The sequence below is a fragment of the Glandiceps talaboti genome, chromosome 16 (assembly GCF_964340395.1).
Source record: "Glandiceps talaboti chromosome 16, keGlaTala1.1, whole genome shotgun sequence".
Classification (NCBI taxonomy): domain Eukaryota; kingdom Metazoa; phylum Hemichordata; class Enteropneusta; family Spengelidae; genus Glandiceps; species Glandiceps talaboti.
The window spans coordinates 5,951,827-5,974,613 of record NC_135564.1 but is presented as its reverse complement, the minus strand read 5'-3'; the positions used below and the strand labels follow the sequence as shown (position 1 = coordinate 5,974,613).

The 22,787-nt window shown below is 36.3% G+C and overlaps 1 protein-coding gene across 4 annotated transcripts in view; it reads left to right on the top strand.

Annotated features, from left to right (window-relative positions):
• LOC144447040 (INO80 complex subunit D-like) overlaps positions 1-18,579 on the top strand; it is a 31,570-nt gene extending 12,991 nt beyond the window's left edge. For 3 of the 4 annotated variants that reach the window (XM_078136914.1, XM_078136912.1, XM_078136915.1), the window contains 9 exons: positions 1,425-1,662; positions 6,306-7,012; positions 8,190-8,283; positions 8,706-8,933; positions 9,508-9,608; positions 9,990-10,123; positions 10,487-10,664; positions 11,120-11,449; positions 11,948-18,579. In XM_078136914.1, the coding sequence (XP_077993040.1) occupies positions 1,445-1,662; positions 6,306-7,012; positions 8,190-8,283; positions 8,706-8,933; positions 9,508-9,608; positions 9,990-10,123; positions 10,487-10,664; positions 11,120-11,449; positions 11,948-12,828 (2,871 nt within the window). In that variant the 5' untranslated portion in view covers positions 1,425-1,444 and the 3' untranslated portion in view covers positions 12,829-18,579. Of the gene's footprint in view, positions 1-1,424; positions 1,663-6,305; positions 7,013-8,189; positions 8,284-8,705; positions 8,934-9,392; positions 9,396-9,507; positions 9,609-9,989; positions 10,124-10,486; positions 10,665-11,119; positions 11,450-11,947 lie in introns of all 4 variants that reach the window. The other variant, XM_078136913.1, reaches the window with a different exon arrangement.
• The last annotated feature ends 4,208 nt before the right edge of the window (positions 18,580-22,787 follow it).

The following is a 22,787-nucleotide window of genomic DNA, read 5'->3' as shown; positions in this document are numbered from 1 at the left end:
GGGGCCTGAGATGGTCGACTTGTATTTGTTGTCGTCGTGGAGGCTGCCATGTTTGGTTCTCCGATGTAGCCGTTGGTGGCGCCGACATCCGGAAACTGCACACTCGGCATTGTGGGAAAAGGAGCGCCCTCTGAACCCGGAAGTGGTTGCGGCGGCTGACTGGTTTGTTGTTGTTGTCGATCAGCTGGCAGAGTGGCTGTTGTACTGTTGAATGGATTTAAGCTGTCTGTTTGTCTTTGTGTTTTGAGTATGCGAACTGCCGCCATGAGTAGGCGACGCTGAGCCAGTGGTTCTATCTGCATGGGAACCAGATCTTCTGCCTCGATCAATCGAACTGAACTCATGTTGGTGAAACCAGCCGAGGCTAATTTTACCAGAGTGAAGGAACTAATATCGTGATCAGACGCCCACTGTTGAACATCAATCGTAATCTCTGAGTCCATTGTAGTGTGGCCGCTCGAAAACAATTCTGGTGTTGCATCTAGCGTTGTAGCCATCGGAAATACGACTGCAGGATCAGGAAGTGCAGAAATGACGGAAGATTCTTCAGGTTTGGCGACGTCTCATGCACCAGTAGTATCGTGAGTTCGAACACAGGGATACTCAGCTACGGAAAGACAGAGCTGGCAAACTGAACGTCCAAGACAGGACAAAGCAGGCAATTTTCGAAGGAAAAACTTGCGGCGGCTGCAGTTGCTAGCAAGGAAAAATGCTGAGTGACGCTAACTTGTAAGCCGCTTGAGATAAATGCAATGTTTACCTATGTAAATTTCAAAAGGCAAAGGGGATGATTGGCTGAGAGAGAATATATGTAAATGGATATGTAGATCCCAAGTCAGCACTTCCCCTCGATTTGAAACCCGTTAAATATTAACTTTGCCAAACATAGTGAAGTATATTATTACAATATAGTAAACATACTCAGTGGGTATTGTTTGGAAGTCTGAAATTGTTTTATTATGCAAAGCAATATTCAGATATCCACTTGAACATATAGTTACGTTAAAGAGTAAAGTATTTCTGGCCGAGACGATTTTGCTCATACATGCGAAAGCTAGTGTCTAGTTTATGTACATGTACTAGTACGTTGTGTAATATGCAAAATCTTTGTGCCTTCCAAATTTCAAGTAAAATCAAAGTAGACAACAATATTCTTTAACTAAATGTTTAATTTAAAACACATGTGATGTACATGGGGGGGGGGGGGTGTTACTGTGAAAATATTTTCTAAGGCTATCTACCTGACTTAGATATCCTGTAGAATTTCGCCATTATAAAGTTAATTATTACCACCTATTTGAAAAGAAGACTGGTGAGCAACAGAAAGATTATTGGCATTCCTGACACTTACCAGTGCTACCAAAGTTTTAATGGATTCAATAAATTGATATTAATTATGTGAAAAAATGTTTGTTTGATTGTAGGTGATGTTGGTAGTAAAGTAATGTACGAAGGCAAGCATATTCACTACTCGGAGGTTGATAATAAGCCACTGTGCTCCTACAGTACCAAACTGTGTAAGCAGCGACGGCTGAATGGCTACGCATTCTGTATACGTCATGTGCTAGAAGACAAGACCGCTCCATTCAAACAGTGTGAATATGTTGCCAAATATAATAACCAGAGATGTACTAATCCCATACCCAAGAATGAAAACAGAATGTAAGTATAAATGTTCATGGAGGATCTCTCAAAACATCAAATCAAATTTTTTATTCATGGTAGAATACATTGTATATTCTATTATTGCTTGGAGATGACTTTCGCTGGTCTTTCCACAATATTGGCCAGAGACTTATTATTGTCATGTTACTTTTACTGTGGAAAACCACCTTTCAGCTCATGATGATAGACATAAACTAAAGCTACATGTTTTGTTGTTCGATGTGCTGGATTACACATATGGGCTATAGCAGTGCCTTGGTTGTTTTCGGATATAATTACCCTGAGATATGATAGCATTGATTCTACATGTAGTTAGTTAACAGTTTATGTGAGAATCAGGAAGTGATGTTTGGTATTTCACAATATGTGAAGAAGGAAGGTGGGAGGCTCGTTAAGAACGTTGCTGTAAAACAGGCCGTGGTTTGCGACGATGGTACATTAGTGAACACAGAGGTATTAGATAGGAGCATTCTTTTGGTTAGGACCAACTTCTTCTATAGCCTTGTCAGACAACTGTTTTTCAAACCTTGAATTTAATCCTAATCAGACACGAGCCTTTAGAAGGGCAAATAAGAAAAGTAGGTGTTATTTAGAAACACCATAAACAATGTGCCCTCTAAGCCAATTTGACGTGCCACTGATGCACACAATTTCTATTGACACACCAATATTTGATGTTCCCCTATCTCTTACTATGTGGTGACTCACAAGAAATGTCAGTTTTTATCATTTTTACTCACAATAACAAAATTTGACTATCATTAGAGGGCACACTGACCATAAATATGTTACATTGTGAGGTCATACATGTCTGTTATAGGTTACCTTATCCATGTCTTCAAAGGTCTCGCTTCACCCCGTCTAGCTCATTGAGAAATTATGACCTAAAATTAATTCATGTAAATTAGTATCCCCCCAGCTGTAAGAATGATATAAACAATGTAGAGTTCTGATCTTACAATTTACCATATTTGGTCATTATGTAATTGCCCCAATAAACACTAACTTACTAGGGAGAATTTTGTGATTGATTAACAAACATGTGATAGTAATGACTGTGGATGACTTTGTTTGAATTTGCAATTTTATCTCAGGACCTCAGTGAGCTAGACATGTAGTGAGAAGAAATTTAGTGCCATGGATAGCCTCTAGACTACAGCAAATGTGGCTACATCTTTTTACTCAGATGATGCAATTACTACATGTAGTATAAAAGATTAAAGGTCAGATGAGGTCAAAAGTCAACACCACAGACAATCAATGCATTGTGTGAAATGACATGTATGCAGTTGGAGAAAACAATTGTTTATGGATTCAGGGAATTTGATGTCATGGATACTGCAGTGGTATATATGAATTTTAACCCCTTGATTGTACTGTGTATATGTCAGTCAGGATTTAGATACTCAGCCCTGTACAAAGATTGAAAAGCCCAGATTAACACACATTATCAGTGAGTAGATAAATTTCTTGAATTTATAGAAAGTCATCTGTTTTGACCTTTAGGCTGCATTCACTTCGGTATAATGTTGTCATTTATTGAAGAAACGTGAGGGAACAAAGTCTCAATATTGCACAAGAACTGCTCTCTGACTTGTATCAGTCTAGAATCAGGCTTGTTCTGTTCTGACACTGAGCTGGCACTAACACCTCACCAGTGTGTGTGTGTTAACAACTGGAATTGATAATACCTGCACTAGTCTATGAAATATTATAAGTTGGGCTATCAGCCATCAGGTGGACAGATGGATTTACGTGATGTCTCTTACAGTGTATGCCTGCACCAGCACTATGTTACATGTACATTTGTAACATCAGGTTGACACTATCCTAGAAAATTAGAAAGACGTTTGTGAACTGTATTGTACATTATATTCTGAATAGAGAATACGTTGAAATGCTTTTATTGAGATGGTGGAAATGATTTATTACACAGTGACAAGATTTGAAGTCAGTTATTTGGTTTAATGTGGCAGTGTAAAAAGGTTTAGGTACATGTGCATTGTATATATACATGTTTATAGGCAGTCTTTTGTACATTGTGAGTGTTTCTACATTGTATTCTGATGATTTGTTACATCGTGTTGAGTGGCTATAAATTATAGACACAGACATTACTTTGTACATGTACTGGTATGTCTACTCTATTTTGACAAAACATGCAGTGAACATGTTCTCCTGGCAGTGTCATAAATAACCTTGACCTTTCGTGGACTGTATGTTTGACTCTAAAATGTGAGAAGGCAAAATGCATTACTACTGGTAGTGGTGTATGTAATACATTATAACATACCATATACTCTATTAACAAACTTTAACACAAATTTCAGTGCTTGAAATAGCATTTGACATCACAATACAGGGTCAAATTATAACAAGGTCAACATATTCTCACACACACACACACACACACACACACACACACACACACACACACACACACACACACACACCAGTAGTAATGCATTGATAGCATGTGGCGCAGAAGGCATGATGTCGATAAGAAATTGAATGATTTGTTGTTTTGAAGACGCACCAAAATTCTTTTTCAGGATACAACTACAAGATTTAGTCATATTGCAATCTAAGGTCATTGTTCTGAATTCCTAGTGCAAAGATGCACACACAGTTTGACTAAGTTCCAAATTAAACAGCTTGATATGTATGTATTCAATTAACAGACGAGTGTGAGTTTTGAATTAAATTAATTGATATAAAACAGTTGTCTATCAGATCTGTAGATAAATTTAGTCAAGACCAAAAGAATGGTTCCATCAAATCCTAATGTGAAAACATGGCATTGAGTCATGTGCCTTTAAAGACAATGTACTTTGAGTAGCAAATACACCCTGCACCCTTGAGCATTGTAAGGCACTGATTGATTGAACTGCTATGAATGAAATTGTGATGTCAGAATGGCTGCTCTGTGACTTGCATACTAAGCAGCTGTTGGTTAGTGATTTAGAATTCCATGGAGACAGAAATGAAACAAAATCCCTCAACAGATATACTGTACATGTTAATAAAAGGCACCATTTCAGATCTTAGAACAGTTTGACTTGGAGTGCAGTAAAAGAAACCAGAAGCCATAGAAACATGCTAGCCATAAAAACAAAACAAAAATAAACAAAGCAAAATATTACCATGTAAAAAATGTATAAATTTTTCTGAACTACTGTGGTTTTAGATATCAGTGGCAAAACAGTGCAAATCTAGACCTTGCCCTTACTATTTTAAACTGTGGAACACAAAAATTGTCTACATGATGTAGATATTCCCAAAGTTCGAATATTGAATGTAAACTGTGCAACACAATATTGTTTGTGATGTAGGTGTTTACTAAGTAAAAAATCGTGAAACACAAAATTATGTGTTTGATGTAGAAGTTTACAGTCGGAATATTAATGCATATCTGTACACACACTACACATATGTATGTGTAGAATATCTGTACACACACTACATGTATGTATGTATGTATGTGTAGCATATCTGTACATACACTACATGTATGTATGTATGTACGTATGTATGTATAATTATAATATCTGTACACACTACATGCATGTACGTACGTACGTACGTACGTACGTACGTATGTATGTATGTATGTATGTATGTGTGTATGTATGTATGTATGTATGTATACAATATTTGTACACACTACATGTATGTATGAATATCTGTTCACACACTACATGTATGCATGTGTAGAATATTAATGAGGATGTTCATTATAGAAGTGAATGTACACGTACTCTTTACAAATCCCATTATGTAGTCCTTTAAATGGACTTGAAAGAATAAGTATGTATGCTGGCTAGCTGCTACATGTCATGTCTGTGTCCTGTATATGTAGTTAGTACTGTGAATTCCTTCAGACTTGTAAGAACATGTATATGCGTACTTACTAGCTGGTACATGTCATGTCGGTATCTTGTACGTGTATACAGCACTGTGAATTCATTCAAACGGACTTGTATGAATATAAGTACAAATGTATGTATGTGTAATTGCTAGCTGCTAGCAGCTACATGTCATGTCATGTTTGTGTATATGCACCTAGCACTGTAAATTCCTTCAAATGCTTGCTATATGTCATGTCTGTATCTTGAGTACAGAACTGTGAATTCCTGTAGAGTTGTAAGAATATGTGTGTACACACCCTACCTGTCACATATTATGTCTTGTGTTGTACTGTAGCACTGTATTTTAAACAGAAGTGAAGTAGTCATTCTAACCCTCCAAAAGAAGGATAATAATAGCCTTGTCTGTCTGTGTCTGTCTGTCTGTCTGTCTGTCTGTCTGTCTGTGTCTGTCTGTCTGTCTGTCTGTCTGTCTATGTGTGTGTGTGTGTCTGTCTGTCTGTGGACATGCATTGATATATCAAAAAGATGTATCAATTCTAACGAAACTTGAAACGTGTTCCTTTTGAAAATAGCAAGGACTAATATTAGGTTTTGATAAACATCCTGTGAATGTTAAACAATCATTTGCATGAATTATGATTTTCAGTCATTGGGCAGTATTTCATATAATTTGATGGGTTCTGTGGTAGTCTTATTTCACTAACATGAATATTTGCATAAGCTGTTCGGTGTATGCATTTGTAAACATATCTGTGTTTTGTTCCTCAATAGATACTGTAACAGTCATCTTCAAGTCCTAGGAATAGTACCCAAGAAAGAAAGGAAAAAGAAAAGTGGTGATGTACAAGATAAAAAAGTCAAGGATGTCAAAGAAAAAGAAAAGAAGAAGGAGAAAGTTGATTTAACTGTGGACAATCATAATGAAATAGAATCTGAACCCGATGTGTATACTTTTATTCCATCACCTCCATCGGAAGAAAAGAAACCCCCACCAAAATCACCCAGGTCATCAGGGATTCAGAAAGAAAAGTTACTCAAGGCAAAAATTCAAGACAAAATTACAAAGAACAAATTGAAACTAGAAAAGGAACGAGAAAAGGAACTCAAAGCTAAAGTGAATCATCTTAATAAACTGAATATGGCACCGCTTACGTCGCAGTCCGCAGTTACCACAAATGTTCCAACTGTTCCTCCGTCATCTAATTATACACATGTTCCGATGCCATCATTTCCACAACCCCCTATATTTCCAACAATCCCTCCATACCCCTTTCATGTGCCTCATTTGCCAATGACTTTCCCGGACATAACTTTGCCATGGCTCCCAACGAGTATGCCCCAACGTTTGCCAATTTTACAAGTACGACCTAAGAGACCAAGGCAGTTGAAGTCACCGCATAGGACTAATAAATGCTTAGAAAAACTTTTACAATTGTACAGAAGTAAAGAAGAAAACAGTCTGGATCTTTTTCCACTAGGTAAGTGGAATTTACAGTTTGAAATTTCAATATAGTCTGCCTTATAGGTCTTCCCAGAAGAGTGAAACACCTACATATAGTCCCAGTAGAAGACTGGATGGCGTACCAGGCAAGCATTGTCTCCACACAGCCTTCCAACTGAGTTATGAAAACTCAGTAAATTTTGGAAGAAACTGACAAACAGAACATTTTTTAGATATGGATAGCCACACAAATTAATGAAAAACAACTAACTAGGATAAACTAGCTACTGATGTACATGTAGAAATTCACCAATCAATATATCCCCAGAATGTAAACCAAGCATATAATAATTGCTTTGACACTATGCATGTTTTGAACAGTAAATTTAGTTGGGAACAGCTTACACCAGCCATGCATTGTGTTTTTACCTGGATTAAAGGAGTAATTTCCTAGAAATTCTTTGAGCACTGTACATATGTGTTATTTCATGCATGGCAGAGCACAGTATACTACAACGGGTGTCGCTTCACAGCAGGGTGTCTATAGCATAGTGATAGGTTGCATTTGGAATTTGTTTGCACATATATATGTATAGGCTCTGATTTGTGTTACAAAATTTATAAAAAAAATCTACTGGATATATTATGAGAAAGTAAATGTACTAAATGTGTGTGCACGTGTACACATACAGTACATGTTATTTGCGAGTGTATGTCTATATTTATGTTTTTGACGTGGTGTTAGAATGACTCTACATGTATAGTGTTTTGCTTGTTTTAAATCATGATATGTGTTCTGAACAAAACATTCATTAACACACCTACCTCACACCACAAAAAAACAAACAGGTGATCAGTAAAACCATTGAAATTCGACGGATTTGCTTACATAAACCTAATCGAAAAATACACAACAAACCATTCTCTCTGATGTCATATACCACGCTGTAACATGGACATCTTTGAAAACTCGTTCTTCCAAGAAACGATAATAGACTGGAGCAAAATTGAAGATAGTATAGCAAAGGTTGGATCTGTTGATGCCTTCAAAGCATCTATCCAGCTCAACTAAGTACCCTCTCTCTCTGTTGATCATATACCAGTTATCTGGTCATTTGACATATTTATACAGATACATATATACTACAGTTTTAACATTCTCTCCACACAGGGAAATAAGAATTGAACTAATTTTCTTTTGTTATGATTTACAGGTCTTGATTATTCAGATGAAGAAGATGACAATTCTGATGATGCAATGCCATGGCAACAAACAAGAATAGACAATTATGATTCAGATAGTTCTAGGTATGTGATAGTCCACCATTTACTCTGGTACACCATGTTTTATCTTGAAAAGTCACTTTCTCATATTTGTTATATTGACTTACTATTTGCTTTCAACAACTTTTGTAAGATCACTCCATACGCAAAAAGGTGTACTGTTGAGCTCTTGACATCATAGTTATCTTCACCCTAACCTCCATTACATGGATGATTTCATAACTGTAAACACATTCTGGAATAGTTCTTAAACCTTCCTGACTTTGGACACCAGAAAACAGAAGGTTAATACGTACAATAGTTGTATGGTAACACTACGCCAGCACAGTGTTAGTATTAGGCTGACACCTGCTAACTAAACAGAACAGGATTCTTGGATGTACTGTACATTGCTAGGAAGTGCCATATTGAATTAACATGTATCATCTTCTTTTTTTCCCTCACAGTGTTGAAGACTTAGAGATTTCAACAATACGTTATCAGAAAGTTGACTCACTGGAGTCCAAACTACGTCAAGAGTACAGTCAACTAAGACACTGTAGACATAGTCACAACAAATCAAGGCACCTTTTTCACAAGAATTGTGCAAGAACTTTAATAGAAGCTGTCAGGGCGAGTCCAAGAGAAACTGTAGATGCTGTATTAGCGGTTAGAAACCAATCTCTTAAAACTAGGTAAGTGATACAATGACATTTCTTTAATATACTATGTTTGCCAGTTGGCTGGATACTGGTTCAACAACAATGTTACTAACATTGCTACATTTTATCATCTGGCTCAGCAAAAATGTTTCTAACATTGCTACATTTTATCATCTGGTTCAACAAAAATGTTTGTAACATTGCTACATTTTATCATCTGGCACTACAAAATCTTAATAACGTTGCTACATTGTATTTGTCTGGCTGATAAATGTTCCTATAAACATTGCTACATTTTATCATCTTGTTCAACAAAAATGTTCCTAACATTGCTACATTCTATCATCAACTACAACAAAAATGTCATCAACACTGCTTTCCAAACACTGATTCTGGGTAGAATCACAAAGACTAGTCTAAACTAAACACTTTTATGAGTATCTTATCAATTTGTCAGGTCCAATACTCAAAGATACCAGTCTTTATTAGAAGTAGGTTTTGTGTCTGTGTATAGTACAATGTGTATTGAACTATGTAAAGAATTTAGACATTGGGAAATACGGTTGTCTAATACCAATGTTTGATAATTGGTCTCTCTACTTTGCAGGCTTAAAAGGTCGCGACCTCTTACCAGATGTAAATATAAAGGAGAAAATAAAGAAAGTTGTCATGATAGAGCATTACCATTCACCAGATACTGTGTAAAACGTATCCTTTGTACTGTGGAGTTGTGCTACTCTTGGAAACTTGGTGTGTTTGTTTGATTTACTACCATGATTGAATGAATAGTGTTGACTTTACCTTAGGTTATATGTCTAATTTAAACCCCCCACCCCACCCCCACCCCCGGCAAGGTAAGGTAAAGTTTTACGCGACATTCAAAGCCCTCCTTTACCCCCAGGTCAAGGTAAAGTTTTACCTTAGGTCATGTGAAGTTGTTCATGTCTAGTTGTAGATCAGACAGTATGAATTCTTTGTCAGCTAAGTTTTCAGATTTTAGTCATTTATGAAGTATACATGGGTATACATGTCGTTTTATGAAGTATACATGGGTATACATGTCGTTTTCTTTGACCAGTCCATGATCAGACATTATCTGTAGTGAGGACCAGGTGCTATTTGCGTATTGTACAGCTAAATTTCCCGGTGGAGTGCAATGTTCAGTTCCTGTATTTGATATAGTTAATGAAAGACCTCTCTGTGAAGAACATGCCAGAAAGATGGTAAGTCCATTTAAAATGAGTACATGTCTATTTTGATGCACATTTTTGCAGAAATTCAAAATTTTCACCCCTTGGTTCTTGTTTGATAAAGTTGTCTTGCTACTGTATATTGAACTTTTCAACTTTAGTATAAAAATGTATTACATGTAATTACTCAGAATATAAAACATTCACAGTGACTTACATTCAAGCGAAAATGGTTTAAGGCGAATAAGCTAAGAGGTATCTGAAATATCGTATAAAAATATGAAGTTTGGTGGATGACAAGACAATTTTGCTATATATATTTATGTTATTGTAGCCCAATATTCTGTGAAGTAGACAAAAAAGTTATATGTAAAAAAATATTTATTGTGATTGTAGGCCAATGTTCAGAAGGGCGAGGCCAACAGAAAGGCATTGTTGGCAGATGGCAAAGCCCCTCCAAGAAAGCCAAGAAAGAAAACCAAACCTTCAGCACTTACGAGACCATCAAAGAAGAAAAAGAAGAAGAAGCAACAGCGGAGGAATGGCAGACCACAAAAACCTGTCCCTCCAGCAAGTAAGTATAATTCCACATATAGTCTTATTGTTGAGGGCTGTATTTAAAGTTACTAAAATCTAACCAAATTTTATTCCCAGTTGTTTATCGTGATCCCATACTAACATTAAGTTACAATGTATGGAAATCTGTGCGAACTCGATTTCTCCCCTTTGTAACTGAGGTACTCAAATCTTTACAAAACACCTATATATAGTACACCGCTTTGAATGAAAATATTTCTTAAATTTATGATAAACCCTAGAAATTGAGAAAGTCTTAATTTTGTAAAGAAATGCTCACTTCAACTGTGTCCATAACCATAAATTTATAATACATGTATAACTAATTCTATCAAACCCAGTTTTCTCTTCTGAAGTCCATGTCTCCAAATTGGCTTGTCACTGTGGTTGGACTGACTGCAGTTTTCTCAACAAACTCACTAATTTGTTTGTCTTGTCACTTTTACAATATAGAACCCTCAGGCAACACAGAAATGCCCCAGACGCTTAATCTGGGCATAGACACATCACAGCTCAGTCCAGCACCTGAGGGAATAGACACAGAAGATATCACAGATCACCTTGATAGTGACCTTCCACCTGATGTGATTGAGAAGAACTTGGAACTAACCTTAGACCCTACAGATCTACACATGGATGGAGATGGTCTTCACATGGATAGTGATGCATTGAACAGTGACCAACAGTCAGATTATGAACCTGATAAGCAACTTCTGGAAGGTCATGATTTTGATGACTGGGCCAGGTTACCTGATGATTTAAATGATCTAGAGCTATTTACAGGTAAGAAAATAACTGCTGTGATATACAGCTACAACAACTCAAGAATTCCTTTCCAGATAGCTAGCCTAGTATCAATGGAACGTTGACAGGCACTGTCAGATAAAGATTAACATTTGGGTGAAGAAAACAAAAATAATAGAAATATATGTACTTCATTAATCAAAATTAAAAATCGGAAATTCAAATATGGTTGCCACTTCTGCCCTAGTGTTGTAGCAAGAAGAAACTTGAGTACCGTACCTGGGGGAAAACCAGTGTTGTTGGACAATAGGGTCAACTGAGCATCATCCTGCTTACATACATCAATGGAAAGCCTATGTTTCATACATCAGGGTTTAATGTTCCTCTGTACTTCTAGTCTGTAAGATACAACATTTGTGAACAACAAAATGTATCATACAGTCTCTCCTCTCTGCAGGTTGTGGAGATAAGATAGTTGTAATCCAAAACCATGGTATTCAAATATTGGGGTTTAATGTATTTCTTTCCTCCCTGCAGGTTGTAAAAATGGAGTATTTGCCCCGACAAAAGAGGACGAAGAAGCATTGGAAAGGGCTCTAAAAGAGGCCTCAGAAGATGTGAAGGCATCACTAGCTCAGCTAAATCATCTTTCACCAGATACTCAAACTCTACCAAATCTTATCCTACCCAGTGGACATGAAAACCACAATGCTAATCATATCATAGCTGATGGTATGCCACATCACATGGATATAGGATCAAGTATGGCATACACTGTCACTCCTCAGGCAGGTACAGGTCAGGGGTCATTCCAGGAAGGTCGAGGGTCAGTGCAAAATTCCTCAGTACAATCACAGCCAGGTATGAAGAACGATATGGACATGAGTGGAAATATGATGAACCATTGGATACGAGACATGAATCCAAATCAGGATCCGCTAACATCAAACAATCGGCGATTCAGTTCTGATGTGTCAACTATGTCACCACACAGTGCACCGATTTCACCTCATGGCAACCACTTTCAAGCTGATGTACCTAGGACTGTACCGCATGATACAAATGCTATGCTAAATCACCAAATGTTGAACTCGGCAAATGAGAACCTTATGTTGGCCAATCAAAGGCCGTGGAACTCATATACCGCACTTCATCCAAACACTGATCAAGTGAATCTGTTATCATTAAATCATCAAAATGGACCCTCTGTGCCAATTAGCGGACCTCCTTCGTATTCTCCAAATCCAAACTTTATTCAAGGAAACAAGTTTAACTTGACCCTTGGACAGGACCAACTGTTGTACAGTCAGGTCAGTCATCAGACAAATCATGACCAGCCACAACAGTCACAAGGCACTCCTCTGATATCAGCATATAATGTTCAGACAGCTACCCCTCACCAACAGAGCACAAGCTAGCATACATAAAACAAAATGGAGTCATCCTCAGGGAGCAGTAAGTAGTGGACAATGGAACTCGTTCTACTCCTTCATTATCATCACCCCTACTGTCCCATCATAGTGGAATAACCCAAACTCTTGTCATCCTGTGTCGTTTCCTTTAACACAGAATGTAGCATAAGTACTAGACTGATATTTTTTGCTTTAGTCCAGGTTTGAAGATTTTGGTAAACTATTGCCTGTTTTGATCTTAGGTCAATCAAGAGATTAATGAAAAGTTATGGATTAAATGACTCATATTTACCATTAGGAAGGTGACACCCCCTGTCAAAATGAATATACAGAATTACTAGAATCCCCAACATATATGATGAATTGAATTAAGATGCATGTAAATATAAACTTTGAAAAATGGTGTTCATCTATTTCCCCACATGTAATGTGAGTCAAGTCCAGTGTACTTACAAGCTACTGTCATCAAAAACCTTCACAAGTATCACATTCCTCCTGCGTGATCTGGTCATGTGCTCCCTATTTTGCAGACAATAGTTCAGTCTTTCCATTTATGTAGCTGGAAGATTCCATTTTTAGAAGGATGACTTAAGTTTGATGTGTGAAATGTATTTTAGCTGAAAAATGCTGTTCGCTACTCCACTGCCTATCATTGAAAATGAACTATATACAAAGTAACCAAATATGAAATGAATTGACATGATTGTCCGAACATGGACGCAAACAGATTTGGACTGCCTAAATTTATCATCATGCTTGCGTATTTTTAAACTCTCTGTTATGGGTGGTATTGTAAGTTTAAGAATTTCTCTGTAAACACTTTTTTTGGTACTTCTACAGGAAGTAAGCATGTATTTTGGTCATTCGCCTTAGCTGAGACTGTAATTTTGTAAATGCATTTGTTCACATAGCTGTGTATACATAAAGTTGGTGTTACTGTGACGTATGTGTATATATTGAAAATATTCTAGCCTTGAATTCAAAGCTTAAACAGCCAAAGTTAAAAAGAAAAAAGATACTATAATTTTATGATGAAGAAAGAAAGTACAGAAGTTTTTTGAAATTAACAATTTTAAGATATTTCCACAAATTTCTTCTTTAGTTGCTATTTTTGTGTTTTGTATTTTCATACCGGTTTTGACATTTGAAAAGATTTCCAAAACTATCACAACAGGTAGTGTTGTAGTTAATCAGACACACATATACACAATTTGTACTGATGTTAATCTCAAAACCATAATAATGAGGGGCAAGTCATAGTACCCAGAATGGCGTAATAAGTTATTTTAAAGCGAAGGATTTATAAAAGCCTGCATGAACTTTCCCTACTGTCATAAGCTGTGCATTTGCTCAGAGGATATTTAACAAATCAAATCAAATTAAGACAAATATGTAAAGATGTAATTTATACACAAAAAATGAAGTGATAATATATTACAAAATTTTGTAATGGCTGCACAAGTAAATACCATTATAAATGATTTGTCTCTCTCAAAATATGGTTTATTTTTACAGTGATAGTTTTCATAACGATAACTCTCTTCACATCTGAGGATTGTACATTTGGTTTAGTCATTGTTCATTGTTATACACAGAGTAAAACATACTCATTATCAATCTTTCAACTACATTCATGTCTGACCTTTGACCTGAAACAGAACCATCATTGTGATATCAAACCAGAATTATACTACAACGTTCCCAGTTCCGTGTGTTCAATACTGAGTCTGTTTTTTGTGTACAAAGCTTCACTAAGAAGTAAGTATCTTAAAATCGTATACACAGACTATAGGAAACTATTTTCTCTGAAAGTGTTCGTCTGCAAAGCTGCGAAGTATTATGTGTTAAAAAATCATTTACACATTGACTTACAGAAATGATCTTCATAGTTTGAACCAAGATGAACTGAAAGAGTTCTTGTGTGCAAAGCAGTGACGTAAATATATCAAAGTCTTGTACACAGAACCTCTGGAAACTACTCACCAATAAAGGCATATGTTCTGTTTTAAAACTAAACAATTGTGCGAAAGTTGAAGTATTAAAAATTTCAGCTGTTTTTTGGACAGTTACAAGTGAAATAGTACAGCAATGTGAAAACTGGGAAATGACTTAAAACACTGTATGGACTTTGGAACTAAAATATTCACCAAAACATTGATATATTAGTGTACTACACATTTATTTTGCTTTGCTTATTAATGTTGTCTCATTGTGATTAATACAAGACACAGTAATGACTTCATCAGCCAGGCTTTGATTTCATCTCAATTTCTGAATTAAATCTTATTGTTTTCAATTGTCCATAAATGGCTATATCTGAATTCAGCAAAAAAAACCCTAAAAAAACAACATAAACCGTTTGTGTAGGTGAAGAATACAACCAGTATAACTTACTTATCTATAGTACAGTCTGCTCAACATCATTATAAGAGACTCAATTGTTCACATTTTCCCCTCTGAACAAATGCTACTCAGTAAGAGAGTGGGTGCCTATTTAAGAGACTGCAGTAATTGTGTACATTTGGTATCATCACAGGCAACCGACACTATGTCTGAGGTGTTACTTTAAATACACTGCAACTGTCTGTATCAAATACAATTATCATTTATACATCTTATAGACATTTTCAGTGAAGTTTATGCTTAGACTGTAGGATACATAATGTCTTTCCGCCCTCACCGACCTGCTCTGAAAGGGGTTGAGTGTGTGAGGGTGCCCTGTCATGACGTACTGTACAGACAAGTGGCAAAAATATAATTAGTTCCATTATGATGATATTCAGCAGAGTGTGCTGTAGACAAATTAATGATCTTGGTTGTAAAATGTATGTAATGTCAAATTGCATAATGCATGTATCAGAATCCAGATGCGTAAAAAAAAAAATTCTATGGTTCCGGTTACCTGACCCTACCTAGTTTTTCACGCCGACCCTAAAACCTTTTTTTTTATGTATTTGAGAAAAAACTGATACAATTGCAAAAATTGTAAGGACTCGCAAGAAATAGTGGATGTGGAAACTGACATCAACTTGAAAAGACAATATAAAACTGTCCTTCCAATCTGTAGTGGCTGTACATCTGATGAGAAGAAGCCAATAACACAGAGATCATATGGAACAGAAAAACATAACTACCTGAACTAGACACCCACATACGAAAAAAAATATATATATTAAATTTTAAAGTCTACCTACCCCACCTATTCTAAAATTGAGCGTAATCGGAACCAAACAATTTTTTTTTCATTAGGCCTAATGTCAATGTCTGGACTACAAATCTGACTTACACATCTCAAATATACTGCATTTAGAAAAACTCATTTCTGTCAAAGGAAAGGCTATATTTTTTACAACTTTTATGTAAATTTAGTATTGTGAAAATGAAGATCGTTGCATTTTTGTAAGGATCATCACATACAAGATATTTTTGATCGCAATGGGAAATGTTGCATGGACAGTTATTTTAAATAAAACAATTCCATTTGTAGTTATTCTTTTACTGAAAGAAAATACTCTGAGCAATCATTTCCCTAATCACAAAACCGTAAAGCTGCACCCGCTGTAACTGGAACAACTTTTGAAACTATTTTAGATATAATGACATACTTGAAATATCGTACACCCTGAACAGTGAATTTAAATCATCTCTGTGTAAATATATTTGTGTAGCTGTACACAATATGGTACAATAAGTCCAATGTAATTGATTTTTGGTCCGCACCCTAAAATCAGCACCCCAGTGTTGATTTCAGCCTTTTAATGTATAACATAAAGATAACGTTGACCTCAAATTAATATGTCTAATTATTGGTATTTTAACAGTTTTCAGTGAATATATTGTTGGTTGCGTGATTGAAAAAATGTTACTCCGGTTACAGCTAGTGCATTTTTTTATGTGTTGAAACATATAGAAACATGATGTGTTTGATTGAAGCCATCAAGGTCATTCTGTAAAACGAAGGTTTGAATCCATCATCTTTTTGCAGTAAAACTACACAAACTGACCAAACATTGGCATTTTCAGCTGTGATGAAAACTCTTACATCTATTTGATTGTCATTAGAATTATTTCATATTCCTGTAATGTTACTCAGAATGCAAGTATACCAGCCTGTCAAAAATTCAACTATCTACCAGCTTGGTAGTCCAGACATGGGCAATATCATTCTGACTTGGCCAATACCTTGGTGCACTCCAGTATTTTTAGTTCAAAGTGCTATCTCAGCAGTAAAACTCCCTTGTAGTCATGGTAAGCATAGGACAGATTAACTTCCTTACTCTATAGTTCTCTCTCTCTTTTTCTTTCTTGTGCAAAATTTCAACAAGATTTCAGAGATAGTTCACAATTTGTATGAAAACCAAAAATCTACATCAAGTGATGGATGCAACAAAGGAAGATTCGGGTATATTATCTGTGACTGGTTGCTATCAGCAACAATAAAAGATATTTTTCTGCAACTTTGAATGTTGTCAGTGTTGAAATGGTTGTACTGTTGTGTCATTTGAATGTTAACTTAGGTAGTTATAGAAGTTGTTGTTTTGTATGTGTCACTACAACTTACAAGCACAGCTGTAATGTGGGAAAACAGACACCTTATTAGACATGTTTATGATTTTATAGTTGAAGCTTTTTATCATAATGCTGACAATTCTTGTGTTTTGTAGATATGTATCAAGGAACACATGATACCAAATATTTGGATTTCTAGGTTAAGTTTAGTAGTGATATCAACAGGCTGCTTTAAAATCTTGACTGTTGCCGCTCAAGATGGACGTTGGGTGTTTTCACCGTTCACCACTCAAAATGAACGTTGCGTGCATCACCGTTCTCCACTCAAAATGAACGTTGTATGCTTTCACCGTTCTTCAAAATGAGAGTTGTTGGATTTTATTATCTTACTAACTTTGTACTGGAATAACTGTCAGTTATTTACAGGACACAATTGGCTTGTGAAATTTCCCAAATAACTTGTGTATTTTGTAAAAGTATAATTGATATCTGATGTATCACAATGATGGATGTCTTAGCTTATGAGGTATGAGTGAATACAAATCATGTTATGTTCTTTATGTACTGTATACTCAAGATGACCAGGTGGTGAACAAACTCAACTTTTGTTATTGGATCGTATCATTTGCTTTGAAGGGATAGAACATCCTGTAAATGATGGACGATATATGTATATGAGTAGAATAGCATAAATAGCTACATTGGTCTGTATTTTACTAACTTATTAATTCATTGCAAAATTCATAGCAAGCCTGGTGCCTGTTTTAAATATTTCTCACATAAACAATACATCTCATTTGAAAAGAATCAACCCAACTATTTTAATTAAGCATCCAGTAGCAGGTTGAGTTGTTTTCTACACCTGGTAACAGTTTCAGATATGTTAATTAACAGTTTCAAATATGTTAATTAGCAGGTTGAGTTGTTTTCTACACCTGGTAACAGTTTCAGATATGTTAATTAACAGAAATGTGTTAATTAGCAAGTTCAGTTTTCTACACCTGGTAATACTTTCAAACACGTTATTAAGCAGATTTAGTTATTTTGTACACCTGGTAACAATGTGAAACATGTTAATTAGCAGGTTGAGTTATTTTGTACACCTGGTGTACTTTCAAACATGTTAATTAGCATGTAGATTTGTTGTATTTCATGCGTATGTAATTTTGTCCCCAACATTTCTGGTTAAATTGTATATTAATTCCAATCTTCAGTTCAACATTTTGTTTTATTGTCCCTATATTTCTCACGCAATAAAATCTATTTTCATATAAACTTAGCATTTGATGTGTGACTCTAGTTTTTTGGGGTTTTTTTAAGTGTTCAATGCCTAATTATAAACCATAATGATGTTAGTGGAGATGTAGGGACAGCGACAGGTGTGTGTGTGTGTGTGTGTGTGTGTGTGTGTGTGTGTGTGTGTGTGTGTGTGTGTGTGTGTGTGTGTGAACTATTGCCAGACCGATTGCATTAGTATTTGGTAGGGACTTGACTTAGGTGTGTAGATGAACAAATGAACAATCAACACTCCAGAAAAATTCGCAAAATACACTCATAATTATATGGTCTGCAATGTACACATGGTAATTTAAAAATATAGTATACAATATAGCAGTAGGCATTGGTGTTGGTTAAATTTGGATGCATCATTCAAGGTCACAAGAACAGGTAAATTGCGACAGTTCTGCAAACTGTTGGTCCCGATGAAAATCTGCCATTCTCGGACCGATGGACCAACGTTAATTTCGCACACTGCATGTATCCGATGGTAGGTTTGGTGATAGGTATTATATTAAATTACATGAATTTCCCGACTGGAAGAAAAGCTGCACCAATCCTGTTATAATTAATAACTCGATTTTTAGCACAGCTGAACTGACGAGGTTCATGTAGTGCTATAGGCATGGAGAAGAGTCTGTCTGCCCATCTGTGTGTCTGTCCGTCTATATCTATATATCTATCTAATATAGATCTGTCTGTTTGTTTGTCTGTCTGTCTGTCTGTCTGTCTGTCTGTCTGTCTGTCTGTATGTCTGTCTGTTAACTGGTTGTTTGTGTAAACATGGCCTTAGCAACATCAAAATGCCAGTAAGTTTATATTTTGTTAAGATAATAACATTATTGGGTAGACAAAATAAAAACTCAAAAATTATGCAAATATGCCTAGCTAGAAGACCATATTCATGCCCTGGCAACACTGTAATGATAGTGTATATTGCAACAACAATGGATAGGCAAATGGATGGACATTGAAAAATATGAATACAAATATGGCTAGCAACAAGACCATGTCCATAACAACAGTTAATTTTTTAGTGCAAATTACAACGATAACAACAGGGTGGATAAGTAAGTGAATAACATCCGGAAAATTAACATATATTTACCTAGCAACTAAGATCTAGACCACGCCCATATCAACAACGAAATGATGATGATGTATACTGCTAGGAAGACAACAAGGGGAGGGGGGTAGATAGGGCAAGATGATAAACTTTTTTTTAAAATGACGCATATATGCCTAACAAGAAAGACCAAATCAGTAGTCAAAAACCCTACAATATGTAATAGCAACCTCAGACACATCCATAGCAATAGCCAATAATATGTATTGTCCAAAGATAACAACAGGGATGAAGATGAAAACAGAATGAAGTCCTGCCAATCAAACCCTCTGAAAATTATATATGGCTCAAACTCGACAGTTGTGCTGCAATGCCATTGGCGCTATTTTTTAATCAATGAAAACTTGATATGAAATTCTCTCGATACATAGTCCCATGGTACGATTCCTAAAATCCCTTATAGATATACTAACCATCAAGAGGTTGCCACAACTACCAGATTTAAATTTGTTATAATCATAGAAAATAGAGGGGTGTGTTGTAATAAAATAATTTACCATTATACTACAAAGTGGCATGCCACGACAGCACACTGCATCTCATTCTAGTTGCAGTGGTACTTACACTCGTAGTATTCTTGTTATTTCCTGTGTGTAATCATTAATTAACAAACGGAGTGACTACTTCAACCTTCATCGGCAGGTACGTGTACTGTTTGGTTTATTTGAACTTTAACTATTTGTAGCTGCAGGGTGCGTGACTAACGACGTCCAAGTGGAATCCTAATCTATCCAGAGATGATTCGTTTTGATTTTCGATGAGTTTCAAAAAACGAATGTTCAAAAATCGATATTAACATCCAAAAACCAACTTCAAAATAATTACGTCAAAAAATCATATTATCTCTGGATAGATTAGGATTTCACTTGGACGTCGTTAGTCACGTACCCTGCGTAGTACTAGTCCCGTTTTGCAGACTAAATAAATGGCGACTCTATTCTAATGTTGCTTTAGCATACCTTCCGCTCTTCCAGTGTCAGAATCGAGTTCCGACGTCATACTCCGTCTAGAGGCAGGACAACATACTTAGGATGAGATGCACGTTACTTAGTTGGCTTGTATTTTTCTACATAGTTTTTCACAATAAAGACAAGATAAATACACAAGGTGCCACATGTCTCATTTTGACTCCAATGTTTAAAGTTGTAGTTTTGATGAATATATATTTGACATTCTACATATCTTTGTTTTTTGTGCCCCCATGCATTTTTTTTTATGTTTTCACTTGAAATTATTTAATTTTGACAAACTCTCGCAGTATAAAATGTAATATGTTTCTGTACGACATAAACGTCTACAGGAAAAGATGAGTTACTCCTGCAATCAAACACAGCACTACGTAACCAGTAAAGTGTGTTCAGCAGGTCGAACCAAGGAAAACTTTAACGTTACTACGGCCCGGACTACAACTAGACCCACTTTGCATACAGTAACTTGATATACCATATGAAATGAAAGGATAAAACGATCTCCAGTTGACAAACCTTTTCCGTTCCTATGTATTATTAAAATATCACCAATATCTCTTAAACCAACTTTTGGTTTAGTGTGAGCGTTTACATATATTTAATATAGCTCTTGAAATATGCTCTCCGGGGGTCCCGATACACCTGTCAGTAAGGTGACGTGTCGGAACTGCCGTCGGAACGCATATTTCAAGAAATACATTCAGTAGTACAAGTCCCGTGCAATGTTTGATATACGCCAAAGTCCCTACACATATATTTATTCTCTTTTAGAAAGTTCAATCATGTTGCTAATATGGATCCGAAAATGTGGACTTGCTTTAGTGTGCGTTGGATTACTCTTACTGATTGTATGGTTGGTGAATATATTCCAGCAAGTGTCTGCAGTAAAGAAACGCCTCGAAATCCAAGTTGAACAAATCAGATACAAGTTAGTATATGTTTCTCTTCGTTCAAAAACGGAACAAACCTTGAATACTATACCCGGGCTTACACCATCTCCGACCACTATAGAAAAATATAGGGTAGTGGTTGGTACATTCAAAGTCATTTTATCAAATGTCCATTAAGTATACACTTTCTCTACCCCGAGTATAGTGAATAAATTATCCCCTCGAGCCGACCCTCCCTGCATTGTCGTCTTTGGTAGGTGCCCCCCCCCTCCTCTGAGATATACCAGCTTCCCAGATGTACCATGGGTATTTCACAGTTGGTGTGTTTTCGAGTCTAATACGCAAAACTAGACTTTAAAATTTAATAAGTATCGTCTTTTCCCTTTCTCCTATTCCATATAGCACAATCCGTCAATTTGGTCGTCCAAAGGAGAATATAACTCAGGACAGTGACGTACCGAATTGTGATTATCCTGTTGTGCCTCGTGAAAATTTTATCCCCAACTACTACACTAAATTATCACACGAAGAAAGAAACATGGTGAACAATGAACGTGTAATAATTTCATTTCTCCATAACCAAAAGAGCGGGGGTATGACAATTCGTAAGTGCATACACCAAATGGCGCGTGATAGAGGTGATCGGTCTCGTTTAGTCTTTGACTTCACTGTTGTTGAATTCTATCAACAAGCAAGTGAAGGTGCTATACAACTAAATGATACGCTGTGGTACTTCGGAGACGCTGCCTTTGGCGTATGTGATGCTAAAATAAATGGAGGGCTGTGTTCATATTTTACAGTATTGCGGGAACCATATGAACGCATAGTGTCTGCTTATGAGTTTTGCATCACGGGTGGACACAATGATCCCATCTGCCGACTATGGAATGTCCGAAGTCTTACAATCGAAGAATTCGCCATTCACACTGGCAGCCACTTGTTTCGTCAATTGCTTTACAGTGTTGAAGTGTGTCACCTTTCGCCAGAGAGTGAAGAACTTCAGAAAGTGGGGAATAGTGATTCTATCAACTGGTCAACAAATATACCTTGTTGGTATGCACAGAAGGCATATATTGAGTACCATTTGAATAAAGATTCGCAGCTTAAACTTCTATCGTATGTCACTGATCACCTCGAAGACTGGTTTATGGTGATGGGAATGACGGCTGAATATGACTTGACGCTGCAAATGTT